This window comes from Hemibagrus wyckioides, linkage group LG04 (assembly GCF_019097595.1).
Source record: "Hemibagrus wyckioides isolate EC202008001 linkage group LG04, SWU_Hwy_1.0, whole genome shotgun sequence".
Lineage (NCBI taxonomy): Eukaryota > Metazoa > Chordata > Actinopteri > Siluriformes > Bagridae > Hemibagrus > Hemibagrus wyckioides.
In genome coordinates, this window is record NC_080713.1 from 7,588,790 (window position 1) to 7,606,936 (window position 18,147).

Consider the following 18,147-nt stretch of genomic DNA (forward strand, 5'->3'; position numbering starts at 1 on the left):
TACCAAAAAAATGATAATAAATTAAAAATCATGGTAGTTTTATATGAGGATGCAGGAATGTGGTCAAGGGGGAAAAAGTGAATAATGAAGTTAAATCAAATGTATTGGAACATAAGCTGAATTTATTATGTTAATATGAATTATGAAATAACAACAAAACCATCATCAGCAATTTAATATGATGTTATTGAGAATTTAGCCTGCAAATATACTCACTGGACACGTTATCAGGAACACTTGTACTCTTATTTATTCATGCAGTTGTATGAATGAGGAACATATGTGATTCCGGTGATTGGTGGCAAATGGGCTGGTTTGAGTATTCCTATAAGTACTTAATACTGGAATTTTCACACACAACATTGACATTTTTTAAACCAACTTTATTCACAGCCCATAGATATTTCAGCAGCTGTACATTGTACTTATACGGAATTTGGCATCCAGAGTGACGTACATTTTTATCTCATGTTGGACAACTGAGCAGTTGAGGGTTAAGGGGCTCAGGGGCCAGGCCGTGGCAGCTTGGTGGAACTAGGATTCAAACTCACAACCTTCTAGTCACTAGTCCAACACCTTGACCACTAAGGTACTCTCTAGAGTGGTGTAATAAAGAAAAAACATCTAGTGAGACGCAGTCCTGCAGATGGATGATGAGAGAGGTCATGACAGAAAGATGGAGCTGACCTGAAAGGCTACAGTGAGTCAGATAACCACTCTGTGCAGGTGTGGTGAGCTGATACGCATCTCTGAATGCACAACATGTTAAACCTTGATGCAGATGGGCTACAAAAGCAGACTGAGATTTAAGTGTTTGTCGGTGGCCTTCTCAGTCACCGGATCTGAATCCAATAGAATACCTAGGGATGTGGTAGAACAGGAGATTCGCAGGACTTGAAAAATCTGTGGGAATTGAGTGATGCAATTATGTCTACATGAAACAGAATCTGAAAGGAATGTTTCCAACATCTTGAGGAATCCATGGCATGTAGAATTGACTGTGAGAGTGAAATGAGACGCAGTATTAGTATAGTGTCCATAATAAAGTGCTCAGTGAATATATTTATTTATATATATATTTATATTTACATTTATTTCTGTGAAAATTCTGATTAAAACATTATGGAGTGAATGACGGCTGATGGTATATGTTGGCGCTGCGCACCACTTGCCCCTATTTATGACCCCCTATTGGTCGAAAGAGTAAACAACTTATGTACTCAAATATTTACACTGACCCTCATGATTCTCATGATTTGCATAAAAATCTATGCTGTTGTGTACCTTTCTTCTCCCTTTTGCAGACACAAACGTGTTGCGATACATCCAGCTGACGGAGATGAAGATGAGCAAGAGCGGTCAGCAAGTGCGAGAAAGCAACAAAGAGGCTCTGGGTTAATCTCTGCCCGTTCCTCTGATCATTTGGCCATCCTCTCCACAAATCTCTCCCTCCTTTTTCCTCTACACCCCTCGTACCACGGACTACCAGGACCCCTGTACTGTGCCCTTTGGTGAAGATGGACTGCTTTCGGCACAGACGCCCCCTCGACTCTCCTGCTCTCCCGCTCTGAATCCTCTCTGTCCCTTTAAAACCAAACCGCCCCGGTGCTTTCAGTTTCCCAGGTACTGACTGACCAAACGATATGGAAAAAAAATAAATAAAAAATCAAAATCGACAAAGCAGCAAGAATCACTGGAAGTCTGTAGGAAAATTCGCACGGACCTGATAAAGGACCTTCTACGGTATTGGGGAGGTGAACGAGCAGTGAAGTGTAGCTATAGAGAGGTGGAGGTGTATTACTGTGTGGCCACCATCTTTAACTTTAAAAGAGCACACATATCAATGCCACAGTGCTGCACCGAAACAAATGCTAAATAGGGCCTAGGATGAAGCAGATGACCTTTGAACTCAAGCGCACTCCATCGCACACCTCCTTCTTCCTGGCTGAAGGGAGCAGGAGAGAAAATGCAATTCCGTCTCGCCGGATACTACTGATCTCTTTGCCTGCGTTTTCATTTACTCCTGGTTTTCTTTTCTTTTTCTTTCTCTCACGCTCTCTTTCTCAAATTTGGCTGTATTTAATCTTTTTTGAACTGTTTCAATTTAAGGGCTAATTCAAACGTAATTCGTAATTCGTCCTTCGATTCCGAGCACGCTTTCTTTTGTGTTCTTTCGCCGCTCGTTGTACAATAGTAGCATTCGTTTAAGCAAGTTCGTGATGTTGTTTTTGTCTTTCGCCAAGAAACAAAACAAAAAAACAAAAAAAACAAAACAAAACAAGAAGCAAACGCTGCCCCGAAGCTAACAGCTGTTTCGTGAAACCCATGTCTTCGATCTCCTTCAATTCCCGAGCGTCCCCGCCCCTCTCTGAGTTTAGCCATTGACAGTGTTTCCAGACGTGAGAAATTCTGCAGGGTTTTTTTTTAGATAGAGATAAAGATTATAGCGCTTATATGCTTTACGCCTCATGTAGTCACATCTGTATTACCATGTGCCATGTGATTTCAAGTGCCACTAATAATGAGCCTTGCAAATCAAGGCTCTACATTTTTCATAAGTAAGCAAAAATAATATCTTTCATTTGAAGCATCGCTCTGGCTGTCAGAAGCTTTAGCAAAGCATTGGGTGTAATACAGATTTGATCGTTTAAATCATCATGTGTCCAATGACCCAAATCGGAAGCATCCGAAATTAATCTTCTCTGGGAAAAAAACCCCAAACAATTTGCTGTTAAATGACAGATAACCTGAGGATAATAGACTCCTTCATGCAATCAGTCTTAGTTTCCAGTTTGCATTAGCAACCAGTCGGCTGAGACGTTTCTGTCTGGCCCGATACGAGAGATAACGGTGTCAGTGCGACTCTAGGGGACGGCGAGCATGGATTCAGACGAGGATAGACTCTGGCGAGATGTAGAACACAGAGATGGAGACTCTGAGCCAATGTTTTGGTGAGCTATAAGAGCAGGATCGCTTTCAACTGGACGAGGCACAGAGTGACCTGAGAAACAAAATGCTTGCTTGCTTTCTTCCCAGCTCTCTGACTCCACAGCTTTTCTAGATCTTTCCGTATCATGTTTGTCGCCCTGACTTTTATGCACTTTTCTTTTTAATTTTGAGTTTAATTTGATTGAGTATTGAATTTGTTTATGTAAAGGGCAAAGATGATAGCGATGCATCACTGGAGTCTGGGTCATTAGCTCCGTTTAAACGTGTCTCTTATGTCCCCCGTGTGCTGGCTGTCTTTGGTCAGATGGTTACGACACAGGATTGTGTGATTGTTGTCACCCGACAGCAACAAAAGCACAAAATAGGGAAGTCGGATGGACGAAAGTGAAGCGGTTAGCTGTGCTCGTTTTCTTCGATGTCACTTGAGGTAGGTGTTCGTTGAATGTTCAAATTAGATACGTGTGGTTTTGAAACAGATGTACAAAAAAAAAAAAAAATACAATGGTTGTGGAGAGCTTTACTTTACGGAATTGTTTTATCAATATACGAGAAAGAAAAATTAATGAGATTATGAAAAAATATATATATATTTAATGATCAAAAAAGGGCAACTTTGTATCTGTGTACATGTTAAAAACGTTCTCTTCTGTTAATTGCCTTTTTTTGTGATGTCACAACTTCAGTCTTGTCTGAATCGCAGTCCAAGGGTTTGGGGGTATGACCTTTGACCTCCCAAGTGAGATCCTAAGAGTGAGAAGGGTGTAATTATAATAATAATAATAATAATAATAATAATAGTGATGATGATGAAGAAGGAAGAAGATGAAGGGGTGAGGGTACCCTACAGGCCTGAACACAAATGAACAACTCGCTGGTTTCTTTTTTCATCCATTCGTCTGTTCTGGAGAGAGCGACTCAGACCTTCTGGTTGTTCTGGTTGTTATGGTTCTTATCCCACCGTCTTGCTGGTTCACGTTTTTGCCCCCCTGAGCGAGAGTGTGTCATCAGAAGACCTGAGAACTGGTTACATTTACCTGCAAGCCCAGGAATGCACTATTGATATGTATTTGAAAACGAATAAACTTTAGAAAAACAGAACGAGCGTCGTGTCTGGTTTCTTTTGCCTTCATCTGAAATGTTAAGCCTGGAGAGATTTAATGCAGAGCTTTGGAACTGCTGCTTTACACAATTAGAAATGTACCAAATACCACCTCCATACTCTTCTTCTTCTTCTTCTTCTTCTTCTTTTTTTCTCAGGAGCTTGATGTGAGAAAGCTTATTTTGGATGTGAAAGTTGTGAACATCCTTAAATGCCTCCAACAGCCTACCTACATTCCCTAACCTGCACACCCACACCCGATCGATACGGCAAGAGGACGGGGGAAAAAAACAGCATTCATCATGCCAAATAAACATTTTTAGCTTCCAGAAGAAAACATGATGTATCTTTTGGGTTTTACACAATGCTCTAAATCTAAGTCCACTTTTGTTGGTTCTGAAAGTATTAATATAATAAATATATAATTTATATAAATAATAATATAATAATATAATTTATTTATATATATAATATATAATTATTACTATAATTGGAAAACAGTCCCAAGGGCAGAAATTACATTCATAGGATTTCTGTACCACTTATCCTACACAGGGTCAACCTTTAACAGGGGTCTTGGGGTACAAGGCGGGGGTCACCCTGGACAGGGTTCCGACCCATCACAGGGCTCAATCATTCAATCACTTGATTGAATTCACACACTACAGAAAAGTTAGAGATGCCTATCAGCTACAACACATGTCTTTGGACAGGTGAAGGAAACCAGAGTACCTTGAGGAAAACTCAGGGGGAACATACAAACTCCACAACCCCCAACCCTAGGGATGCTATCATGCCCTCAAATCAGGATCAGTAACATTCCAATATCCGAAACAAAGCCATTCAAGCAAACAGGAAACAGAGATTAATGGGTATATGACAAAGTGACAGGAAAAGCATAACTCAATACCTTAAAGATGCTGAGCAGAGCAGGAATTGACTGGAAACAGGTAAACTAACAATTCTGGTGATTCAATTCTCTGACCTCTTGTGAACAATTTCCAAGGCTCATCACGACTGTAGGGAATAACTGAAAGACTTTACAATTCTGAGTACACATGTACACACTGTATATATGGCTAATAGTAGCTACACTGTAAAAAAAAATGTATGTGAAAATTACAGTAAAAAACTGTGAAATAGCAACAGTAAAAGACTGTAAAGTCAAAAATAGTATATCACCGTAGTACCGTAAATAAAGAAACAGTATGTACTTTCATTTTTACTGTCCTAATATGTAAAAAATACACATTGCTACTGTGGAAATAGAAAAGTTTGGTAAAAGTAACGGTAAAACGCCATAACTTCATAAACAAGTAATTACCCTAAAATCAAAGGTATTACTCTGCCTAAATTACAGGTTTTGCTGATATGTTTATTTAAATTTACAATATAAAACCTTTCACCAGTCAGCAAAAACATACCTTCATTTCTGTGCTTTGGAGATGGTTACAAACATATCTTGTAGATATCTATCGTTTAATGCCCATTAAAGCCTGAGTTCATTTAAGGAAATGCTAGGTGAAATGCTCTATTATCTTTTAAAGTGCTAGTTGAGGTCGTTTCCCACCCGTTGAATGGAGAAGAATTACAATCAGTGGCGGCTGTTAACTGAGATTGTCAATCGCTTGTGCCTTGTTCTTTAGGGATTAATGTATAAATTTTAAATTTATACCCAGAATTTATATATAGCCTTATCTAAATACCACAAACACCCATGCTTAGAATATGCAAATATACACTATATTGCCAAAAGTATTCGCTCACCCATCCAAATAATCAGAATCAGGTGTTCCAATCACTTCCATGGCCACAGGTGTATAAAATCAAGCACCTAGGCATGCAGACTGTTTTTACAAACATTTGTGAAAGAATGGGTCGCTCTCAGGAGCTCAGTGAATTCCAGCGTGGAACTGTGATAGGATGCCACCTGTGCAACAAATCCAGTCGTGAAATTTCCTCGCTCCTAAATATTCCACAGTCAACTGTCAGCTGTATTATAAGAACGTGGAAGTGTTTGGGAACGACAGCAACTCAGCCACGAAGTGGTAGGCCACATAAACTGACGGAGCGGGGTCAGCGGATGCTGAGGCACATAATGCGAAGAGGTCGCCAACTTTCTGCAGAGTCAATCGCTACAGACCTCCAAACTTCATGTGGCCTTCAGATTAGCTCAAGAACAGTGCGCAGAGAGCTTCATGGAATGGGTTTCCATGGCCGAGCAGCTGCATCCAAGCCATACATCACCAAGTGCAATGCAAAGCGTCGGATGCAGTGGTGTAAAGCACGCCGCCACTGGACTCTAGAGCAGTGGAGACGCGTTCTCTGGAGTGACGAATCGCGCTTCTCCATCTGGCAATCTGATGGACGAGTCTGGGTTTGGCGGTTGCCAGGAGAACGGTACTTGTCTGACTGCATTGTGCCAAGTGTAAAGTTTGGTGGAGGGGGGATTATGGTGTGGGGTTGTTTTTCAGGAGCTGGGCTTGGCCCCTTAGTTCCAGTGAAAGGAACTCTGAATGCTTCAGCATACCAAGACATTTTGGACAATTCCATGCTCCCAACTTTGTGGGAAAAGTTTGGAGCTGGCCCCTTCCTCTTCCAACATGACTGTGCACCAGTGCACAAAGCAAGGTCCATAAAGACATGGATGACAGAGTCTGGTGTGGATGAACTTGACTGGCCTGCACAGAGTCCTGACCTCAACCCGATAGAACACCTTTGGGATGAATTAGAGTGGAGACTGAGAGCCAGGCCTTCTCGTCCAACATCAGTGTGTGACCTCACAAATGCGCTTCTGGAAGAATGGTCAAAAATTCCCATAAACACACTCCTAAACCTTGTGGACAGCCTTCCCAGAAGAGTTGAAGCTGTTATAGCTGCAAAGGGTGGACCGACGTCATATTGAACCCTATGGATTAGGAACGGGATGTCACTTAAGTTCATATGCGAGTCAAGGCAGGTGAGCGAATACTTTTGGCAATATAGTGTATGTCATTAATTTAATTTATTTTATTATTTTTATTTTTTAATTTCATAAAATTAATTTTAGGGTTTTAAAGCAATGGGAATGAATACCTATGTAATCTGAATGAATCTTTTTGAATATCATAATTTAAATTAAACAGATTTCAGAGCACTTTCGGGATTTTAGGCATTCAGCCCATTTAAGCAGAATAGTTGGTGTGTTATTAATCTACTAAACACACAACTACTAAACATTCGGCATCTGTTTATAGTTCCTATCAGAAACTGTGCTGTTCTAAAAGTGTACTCTAAACGTTTACTAAGGTTCGAATGTCACATTTTAGCATGTGGTTAGCAGTTGATGTACTAACCCTGGCAGAGCGCTCCATGGTGTAGGCCAGTCCAGAATGCACAGTGTCCTTCTCAGACGCTCCCTGCAACTAGACAAGAAGGAAGGAAAAACCTTTAAAGCCTAAACATCAGAATAATCAGGCTTGACTGAGAAGATCACAGACATGTGTAGCATAATCCTCAGTGTGGATGCAGGCTTATTGCTCCAAAAGATTTTTAGATTTGTTATTCATATATATATACACTACCAGTCAAAAGTTTGGACGCACCTTTTAATTCAATGTTTCTTTGCTTAGTGACTTATTTTCTACATTCTAGAACAATACTGGAGATTTCAAAACTATGAAATAACACACATGGATTTATGTTCACATGTAACTACAGCAAAAAACACCAGTCAGCTGTTATTTTAAGACACGAAGGTCAGGTGTTCTGGAATAGTTCTTGTGAGAACAGTATTGTCAAGTGCATTTGCAAAACCCATCAAGCACCATGAGGAAACTGGCTCACATGAAGACCATCCCAGGAAAGCAAGACCAAAACTGACCTCTGCTGCAGAGGAGAAGTTCATTTAGAGTTACCAGCCTCAGAAATCACCAAATTAACAGCACCTCAGATTAGAGCCGTTATGAAGGCTTTACAGAGCATCAGTAGCAGACATATCTCAATATCAACTGTTCAGAGGACATTATTGTGGATTTCGGCCGCCTTCAGCATTGTTTTACAATGTAGAAAGAAATAAACATCAGGAAAGACCATGGGATTAGAAGATGTGTCCAAACTTTTGACTGGTAGTGTATGTTCTTTTTTCTCAACTGCACATTCACTTTGCTTCTCATCACTTTTAATATTTATTTTGACTCTGCATTTTTTCTACACCACTTATCCTGCTGGGTCACAGGGAACCTGGAGCCTATCTCAGGAGACTCTGGGCACAAGGAAGGGGACACCCTGGATGCTAGTCTATTGCAGGGCACACACACATTCACACACTACAGACAATTTAGAGATGCCAATCAGCCTACAATGCATGTCTTTGGACTAGAGGTGGAAACCAGAGCACCCAGAGGAAATCTATGCAAACCACACACATACACACACACTCACACACACACATTCCTTCTCTGTTTTTCAATCAGGCAGAACAGAGGATTCAGGTAAATCTTAAGGTGGAGGAGTGTGCTTCATGACTAACGACAAATAATGTAACCCCAGAAACGTCTCCATCTTGTCTCGTTCCTGTTCTCCGGACCACGAGCATATGTCCATTGTCTGCAGGCCCTCCTATCTGCCCCGCGAGTTTTCTTCAGTCATTACTGTCTCTGTTTCCATTCCTCCACACAATGAAAGCTTTAACAAAACTCCACAATATAATAAGTAAACACTCTACGGTTTACCCGGACCCTGCACTCATCGTGGCTGGGGATTTTAAAAAAGCCAATCTGAAGAAACTTTCATCAACATGTGAAGTTTCCAACCAGAGGCAACAACACTTTGGATTACTGTTACACACCGTATAGGAACAGTTATAAAGCCATCTCCATACCGGCTTTTGGGAAATCACACGTACACGCCGCTCAAGATCAATGGGACTCTGGTGGAGAGAGTGACCAGCTACAAGTATCTGGGAGTCCATATCTCCAAGGACTTGTCCTGGACACCCCACATCTATTCACTGGCAAAGAAGGCTAGGCAGCGCTTGTAATACCTCAGACAGCTGAGGAAGTTCAGGATCTCTTCAGGTCTACGCAAATCCTTCTACATGTCCTTCATCCAGTCTGTTGTATCTGGAAATATTAGATGATAGATAGATAGATACTTTATTATTGTTTGGTATGGAAATAGCAGCTCCCGGGAAGAAAAGGACTTGAGGAGAGTGATCAGGTGTACCGAGCGCATCAACAGGACTGAATTGCCTGATCTACAGGATATTTACATCAGGCGATGCAGATCCAGGGTGCAGACACTCATCACCCAAATCACAAACTGTTTCAGGGGCTGCCATCTAGCAAGAGACTCCGATCACTCAGGGCACGAACTGAAAGACTGAACAGTAGCTTTTCTCATCAGGCTATACGGGCATTAAACACACAACCTTAGTTTAACTGATAAACATTAGCACACAGCCATGACAACAATGCTATTGTGTTTTTTTTCTTATTAGATTGTTTATCACTTTATCTTTTTTAAACCTTTTATATTTTTATTCTGCACAGTCTGGAGTTGTTGCAATTGCATTTCAACCCCTGTCGTACTTGTACAGCCATGTATGTGACAAATAAAAATCTTGAATCTCGAACACGCAGGGCAAAGGTGCTAATCAAAACCCCAGCACTGAAGGTGTGAAGCAAATGTGCTAACCACCAAGCCAGCGTTTCCTTCTTCTTCATACCCAATTTCATTCACTAGCATTATTAATCAGTGAATAATCTTTCAAGCAATCTGGCATGACCTAATGTCCCTAATCAGGAATAATTGAATGAACTATAAAAACTATACACTTTAACAGCTGTGTGTGGATCATAGCAGTGTTTGAAGGGCAAGTTCACATCTTATTGTAAGACCAGATCTGATCAAATCTAGGATTCACAAATCAAACCCAAATCAAAATGTCAATAAAATGCCATGCTTAATGATGCTCGTGGTCAGTGGGGGTTTTTCTGTTTTGTTTTCTTTTTTTTTAACTCAGTTGTGGTTAATTTTAGTAGGTGTAATTCTGATTGATATCTTGGCTCTTGCTGTTTATTATGTATGCACTGCATAAACAGACCACATGTAGGCTCAGTGAAGTCTTGAGGCCTTCGATTAAGAACAATTTTTATATAAATATAGGTTTAACTTCTTCCAGTAAGCTTCCAGGAAATGTAAAGTTTCTAACAATGTCAACTTAAAAACAATGCTGGTTTCTTCCTGTTTGATATTGAAAATATTTAGTTTGATGAACGTTGCTCTCATAAAAATGAATAAATAAATGACAGTGCAAAAATGACAACTTCGCAAGATACTGTATCTTGAATATATAGTTAAAAATGATCTAGCATTTCTTATTAAAAGATAACCCAAAACCAAATCCAAGATTATTTCACTCAAAAAAATGATTTGTTGGACTTACATAAAAAAGCAGTGTCAAGTGGTTCCACGCAACTATGTTGAGTAGTTTCTACGATTAGTGGTTTAGTTGTATGAACAAAAAAAATGTAGGTGAAGTTGACAACATCTCTTTGAGTAAATACAAAACATTAAGATTTGTCACTTTTACAAATTAGTTATATGAACATTTTACTTAATAATGTTACGTTACGTTTACGAACATTCAGTGTGGCAGGTGAAAACTTTTTTTATTGATTTTATTTACTTAAACTAGTTGACCTACAAGTGAAAAATTATCACAAGCATATTTTCTGAAACAAAATGCATTTATTTGCTCTTCAAGGTCTTGCAATATATAACCGCTAAGACACTGTGCAACAATTTCCATTCAACAGGTCTTTAGAAACAATTAGACAACATCTTTCTGGTTAATAATAAACATTCTTTACAATGTCTTAAAGTGCAACTGCCTTCAAAAGATTGTAATAAATTTACCAGAAACATATAATTAGAAACATACTATATTAAATACTATATTAAAAACTCCATTTCTGATATTTCCGATAATTTGTGAAATCAATGAAGGTAACATCAAAAACCGGCCTGTTTTTGTAAACCACAAACAGCTTAAATGTCACAATTTGTTTTAAAAATAAAACAAAATTTTTTAAAAAAACACAACATTCTGGTCAATAACAAACATTCCTCCCAAGTTCTTACAATGGCCAAATGCCTTCTAATATTATAATAAACAATTTTACTTAGAAAAAAAATACATAAAAGGAAAGTTTGTTCAAGCACTCAATTTTTCATATATCTCTTGAGCCATCGGTAAAGGGAACATTAAAACTGGCCTCTAATTTTTGGTGAACAACCACAAACACTATTTAAAATTCACAGTTCCTAAAAACAATAAAACAACTCTGCTCAAAAGCTGCAGAACTCCACTTTCAAGATTTCAAATTTTAGTGCCATTAACAGAAGTGCCATTTAGTGCCATTAACAGAAGTGCCATTTAGTGCCATTAACCATTAAGGAAACATTGCAACCACTCCCTAATTTTTAAAAAACACAAACACATTTTAAATGTGAACGAGAGTTTGTCACAAAAAATTCTGATTTTGAAACTATTTTTTTGTGTCAAAAAAAAAGAATTTTTGGACAAGTGCAAGATAAATGAAGATCAATCAACAAGTTTGTTTTTGAGAACCTGTATTTTGTGTGAAAGTTTCTTTGCATCAAGTCCCAGTAACACTTTCTGAAAAAATTCGAAAGTGTACTTCAGGTCTGATGGATAGCTGAGATTCAAGCTGTATATGACTGCCAATAGAAGAGCACAAGCCTTGGTGACATCGCCAAGCTCCTGAAGCACTTTCACTCCCTCAACAATTAGTCCAACATCTGATGGTGTATCACAGAGTTCTGCATCTTCAGGCCTGATGATGTAAATTCCAATGACTGTATTAGCCATGTCTCTCTCAGCATTCGCAATGTCGGTAACCTAAACACAAAAAGAGTAACACTATTCAGTCATTTTAACTGCACCAACAAATGCATTTTGCAAATTTAACATCACTTAGATGATAGATCACATCCAGAAAAAGCAAATAATCTGAGAATTCTGTATCAATTGCCCATAATGTTTCACACCAATGAATTGCCCAGGAAAAAAAAAAAAAAAATCACACTAGATTTCAAGAAACAATAAAGCCACCAGCAATGATAAAGCACCACTGATGCTACTGCAACTGCACCTGAGTTACTCATCAAACTATTCAGTTTGTTTCATTAAAAGACTACTTTACTTTGTTTGTTTTTTGAGTTAAATATACTTTGCACATTTATATTTCTTGACTACATTATGTGAATTTTTGCCCAAATATAAGCGCTGTATTGTATTGTCTAGTGATTTTGGGGGGTATTTTGACTTTAAATATTCTCAAAAGAATGCCACTTACTGCATACTCCTTCATGAGCTTTTCATAATCTTCATTAAGATACGCAGAAAGTGCTCTGAGAATGCAAGCTCTCCGAGTTGAGATGGTATCATTCTGTAGAAGAATACAGACATTAAGTTAGAGACGATGACATATCATGCTAAATTGAAAATGATTTACAAGCATCATAATTACAAATCACAAACCTGGTCAGCGGCAGCCATAAGTTTGCGAATTTTATGCCTTGCAACTCCTCCTTTTCTTCGGTAGATTCTGGCCAGTTTGCTTGTGTAACCATCCAGTTTTGCCATAAATGTCTGAATTAGTGGGACGGTGGTGATTCGAGTGAATTCAGCAGCAATCTACAGATTTAAGAGACATAAGCTTATACTAAGGATAGCCTTCATGTTTAGAAATATATTCAGGGTTATTCAATGACATCTAAACACAAAACAGCACTTTGGCTAACCTTGCATGGTATGAATAACTAAAGCAAAGTTTGACATAAGGGAAATTAATTACTATTTGTTACACTATTTAAAACTACTAAAGAAACATCATATCAGTTATAACATCATATTTACCTCATATTCACAAAATAGAGCTGGCCATCTGCTTTTAAAGTCAATAAAGGGCTCATCTTCAATTAATTCACGTCTTCTGTAGGCAAACGTTTTTTTCCATTTTGTGTTTAATAATTTGATGGTTGTCCTTCTTCTGAACCTCTGACAGCAATGCCAGTCGCTCTTCCTCTAGGCTTTGTTTATTCTCTCCAGCTGGATATTCAGGATAGAAATTGACTTCAGCCTTCTTGGGCTTTTTCACTTGGTTTGGATTTGTGTTTTCACCATGTTTGTGTTTTAAAGAATTTATCTTTATTTCAGAACAGCCAGCTGCTCGCAGAGTGCGACGATAGTTCCCCATCTTCCATTGTAGACTGATTTTCCAGCCATAGAACCCACCAACAGATCCCTTTTCCCGTAGGCATGGATGTTTTGTAATCAGTGCTTTTGCAACCTCTTCATATTCTTCACTCCTGGGGTACACTTTGTACTTCACTATTTCTGCAGCTAAGGATTTCAGAATTTCTGATTTTAGTTTATTTTTTGAGTCTATGTTAAGTAAAGTACCATCATTCAAGAACACTTCATGGGCTTTCTGCAGTTCCAGCTCTACCTCATAAGGAAATGTAGGGATTGGAAAGGTAGTTGGCCAGGTTTCACTTCTCAGCTTTGCAGATAAAGGCATAGGCTCAGAAGCTGAAGCAGAAGAAACATTGGATGGCGCTGGAGAAACTGACAAGCAAGAAGGTGTTGGAGATGAAGTTGATGAACGTATATCAGTGTCTGCAGAAGAAAGAGAACAGACATCATATGCACTTAATATCGCTCCACTTTGTGCTACCACTTTAACTGTTCCTTTGTCTCGGAGGTCCACAGCTGAGGTAAGATTTAAGAAATCATCAAAGTCAGTATCAAGATACTGCAGCCTGAAATCGCCTGTGACACCACATTGTTTCCTAATCTCAGATTTAAGTTCTTCTACAGAATTGAGTATTCCAGAAGGCAGCGTCAATTTCATGGAGTCGTTATCTCCAAGAACAATTCTGAACTTTGCTGGATTAGTCATTTTCTTTGTTTGATCCTCAATCACTCTGTCTATAAAATCTATCATCTATAAAAGCAATTCCATCTTTCAAAACACAAATCTGCACAATTTCTGCAAAATCAGGCAGCCCACTAATTGTTCCATGCACAATGATCATTCCCTTTGCATACTTTACACCATCAGAAAACACTGTCTGGGCTAAATTAATAGCAGAAGCTTCTGGGTATTTCTGAGTAAAGTTGTAAGCAATGTCTTCTTGAAGAACATCAACAATGCGAGTAACTTCTACAGATGATTCATCACTTCGGGATGACTGAATAAATTGACCGACCATGAGCTGATGTTTCCTGGCCAAAGTCTTGGTGATATTTTTGAAACAGTTTGTGTGCCTAGCTACTTGTTTAAAAAAAACTATGCTTGGCTTCAAATCTCATTGTCCAGAACAAAACAGGAGGACCAAATAGATTGATCATTGCTGGGTAATGCTCCAGAAAGTGATGTTTTGGCAAAAGCTTTCTTTCTGGAAAAAGTACTTGGAACAGGTGTTCAGCTATTTTGCTCTCCAAGTATGCAACAGATGCACTAGTATGCACAGGACATACAAGTAGTTCAACAATGTCTTTTAAGAGAAGAATAAGTTCCCAAGCAGGTTCATCCTGAGGTATAAGTTTTCCAACAATTAATGGTACTAGCCGCAGCAAACACCAATTCTCATGTGCGTTTCCACCAATACTTTTTTTCTTTGCAAAAGTGAGTGGAAGCACATGAGGGCGATTTGTCTTATCTCCCCACTTGAACGGAAATTCCTGAATCAGCTTATTAAGCTTATCAAATGTGAAATATTTTTTCTTTATAAATATTTCAAAACATCCAGCCAACTCAACAGGCACTATTCCCTCTAGGAGATCATGGGCCACATCTGGGGGAAAACCTACAGTGACTTTAAAGTATGAGAGGTTCTCAGATAAAGGACAAGCTTTTTTTGCTCCATAACATGCTTCCCCTTTCTCACATGCATCTGCCACATGTACTTTATGCTGCTCTTCAGACCTGAGAGAAAAAACACCATCTCTGACCTCTTTTGACTGAATATCTGTGCGTGTAGCAGTGCAAAACCTACAAAAATATTCCCCTGAAAAGTTCTCAACAAAACCTGCCAAAGCATGTGCACTGAGACTGTCTGCAACAACATCGTCGTTTACAAGAGGCTCAAAAATTTTTTGATAGCCAAAGGCCTTCACATCATCACTCTTACATAACAGAGCGAGGACAATGATGAACAAGACCCTGGTAGTAAGTTTCCTAAGATCCAATAAACAGCACAGATTTTATGCTTTTTTGCGTGATGTCCCTAATGGATTACACAAGGAGAGTCTGAGATCAGTCCCTGAGAGAAATTCATTATCTTTAAAGTGTTGACCATCTTTGAAAGATCTGTAAGATGCATCATTTATGATTTGTTGCCCTGTATGAGCATGAACAACTTTATTATGGATGTCTTTCTGACTGAGCAGCTGTTGTAATGATTTTAAGATGGGTATATATTGGAAAGATCTGTTTTTTTCAGACTGAAGAATTATTTCAATGGGATCAATTATCTCAAAATTCTCTCTGTAATATTTAATGCGTTTGAAAGCAGTGGCTAAAGGACCATCTTTTGCTGTAGCTTTCAACAGAGGATTGCACGATGACAAAGAACTGATAAGCTCTTTTATGACCAGCTGATCTACATAAAGATCATGTTTCTGAAAGGTATCAAGAATAACTTGAGCTGACAAGGATACTGATGCAGAACTGAACAAGTACTGCAAATCTGTTATAAGTTCATCAATGGCATTACTAGGAACATGAAAATAATTTTCAAGTTTTAGCAAAATTGATGCGAATTTTAGCTCTATGGTCTTGGACAAATCTTGTCCTTCTGTGACAATTTCCACACTACCTGAAACATCTTCATTCCCCTCTTCTGCTGGCAATTCATCATCACTGAATTCATCTGAGAAATTCTGAGTACCACTTTCTCTAACGACTCCTGGTTTGAAGTCCTGAAGAGAATAAGGATTGTGCTTCCTATTTTTATGGGACTTAAATGTGCCACACACATTTGTCTGAAAAGAGCAGTGTTCAAACATACAACACACCGTTTCATTGTTTTTTAGATGGTTATTGATGCGACTAAAATACTCACGTGTTGACGCTGTGTTGCTGCAAGAACACACATGACAGTTGAACGTAGCTAAATTCACAGACAATCCAGTGGTCTCCTTGGCATGTGAACGGTTAAGATGGCTGTGTTGCGCATTCCATGTTTTAAATCTGCAGGGACAGTCAGAATAAGTGCACGGGAAACGATTACCGTGACCATAATGTCCATGCACTAATCTATAGTGTTTCAGTAGCTGAGATCTAGTTGACACGGTTATTTTACAGTCTTTACACTGCCACATGCTTGCCTTAAGAAACGCGAGTTAACATAACTGCCTAAAATAATATTTCAAAAAAAAAAAACCCACTAAACGCCACAGACTCCAAAATAGACTGGTAAGTTTAAATCGTAAAACTCTCGGGACACCTACACCACTTTGTATAGTCAGTGTTGATCAGGATGGTAAAGAATTATAATGAAATATTCATACCTGAAAAAAAAGATGGCGATTAAGATTTCTTCTCAGTTCGTTCTTCGCGCTTTCGTCCGTCGTCCGTTACTTCGCCTCCCGCGAGAAAATACGGCACCCGCGAAAGGTCCAATTTAATTGGATTTGCGTTTTACTTAACAATGTTAAATTGACAGATTAAACACTTGTTAAGTAAAGTAGATGCTACTAAATTTTTTGTTTAAATAACATAGTAAACTTACGTTAATTTAGTTACTTGCATTCTTTATGTACTGTGAACAAGGGTCGGTTTAATAAATCTAACAACAGACATATTTTACTATTTTTAAGCTTTAAAATTTCTTCCTTTTTTGCTCATTTTCTAGTAAGAATCAAAATTATCTGCCAGAGCTTAAAAATAGTAAAATATGCCTTAGAAATAGACTTAATAATCTCAGACTTCCTTTACTGTTATCTAATAATAAGAAATAGCAGAAACATTTTACCAGAATCAGGATATTCTCACTTGGAGAGAGGTAATTTTATTAAAGTAAACACACAGTACAGTAAAAGTGATAAAATACAGTGCAGTGATAAAATACATCTCTGGCTGCTGTTATGGACAGAGACAACTGGTGTTGAGAATGAGTTATAGAGATCTTTTCAAAAGTCTTTTTAAGTGATAGGCATCTACAAGGGATAATTAGTCAGCTGACTTTACAATATGGATTGTATATGATTTCACCGATGATCAACTCAAAAAAAACTCTGTCCATTAAAAAAACACACACATCTATACCCACTGTTATCACCACTCAGTGAAACTATGATGGATTTATTAAGCTGCAGGCATGAATTGATAAAAGAGGCCAAAATATGAGGGAACAAATTAGTAAAATGTGTCGAAATATTCATAGGTTGTGAGAATTAATTCTTAATTTGTGACATCATTTCATTATTTTACATTTCTAGCATTAGATAGACACCTATCCACTTATCCAGCAGGATTTATAATCCCAACCTTCCCACCAACAGTCCAGCATCTTAAGCAATTAAGCACTACCACTTCCCACTTTGTTACCTGCATGTCATGTGTGGCGTTCTGTGCCATACAGCACTAAACTACACATGCAGTATTGTGTTGTTCTCTGACCTTAGCCTCGACCTTGCTGGCATTCTTCTTGGTGAGTTGCTTCTCACTAGCAGCAGCTTGGGAAAGCAACAATAAAATTCCAAATCCAATTCCAGTCTTTTCTTGTGGTTGCCAGGTTTGATATTCAGTATATTTGCTCCAGTATCTTATCCTAGCAGATCAGGGAGCATGGATACGCCATGCAAGGAGACATCCAATGTGATGTTGATGAGAACCTGTGGCATGATCGTCAGGAATGAACGGACTAAATGTGTTCTGAGTATTTCATCTCTATTTTGTACATTTTTTGAAAGTTATTTCCATTATATTAAAATGTGAAGTCTGAGTGGACAAATGTATTTAAGCAAATGAAAAAGTAAACACACATTTAATTCAAGTTACTATAGACTTTAAGGTTTGTAT

At 38.5% G+C, this 18,147-nt stretch overlaps 1 protein-coding gene across 1 annotated transcript in view; it reads left to right on the forward strand.

Moving 5' to 3' along the window:
- Nucleotides 1-4,040, forward strand: part of ttc9b (tetratricopeptide repeat domain 9B) — a 32,560-nt gene extending 28,520 nt beyond the window's left edge. The window contains exon 3 of the mRNA XM_058387862.1: nucleotides 1,305-4,040. Coding sequence (XP_058243845.1) covers nucleotides 1,305-1,399 — 95 coding nt within the window. The 3' untranslated portion in view covers nucleotides 1,400-4,040. The remainder of the gene's footprint in view (nucleotides 1-1,304) is intronic.
- The last annotated feature ends 14,107 nt before the right edge of the window (nucleotides 4,041-18,147 follow it).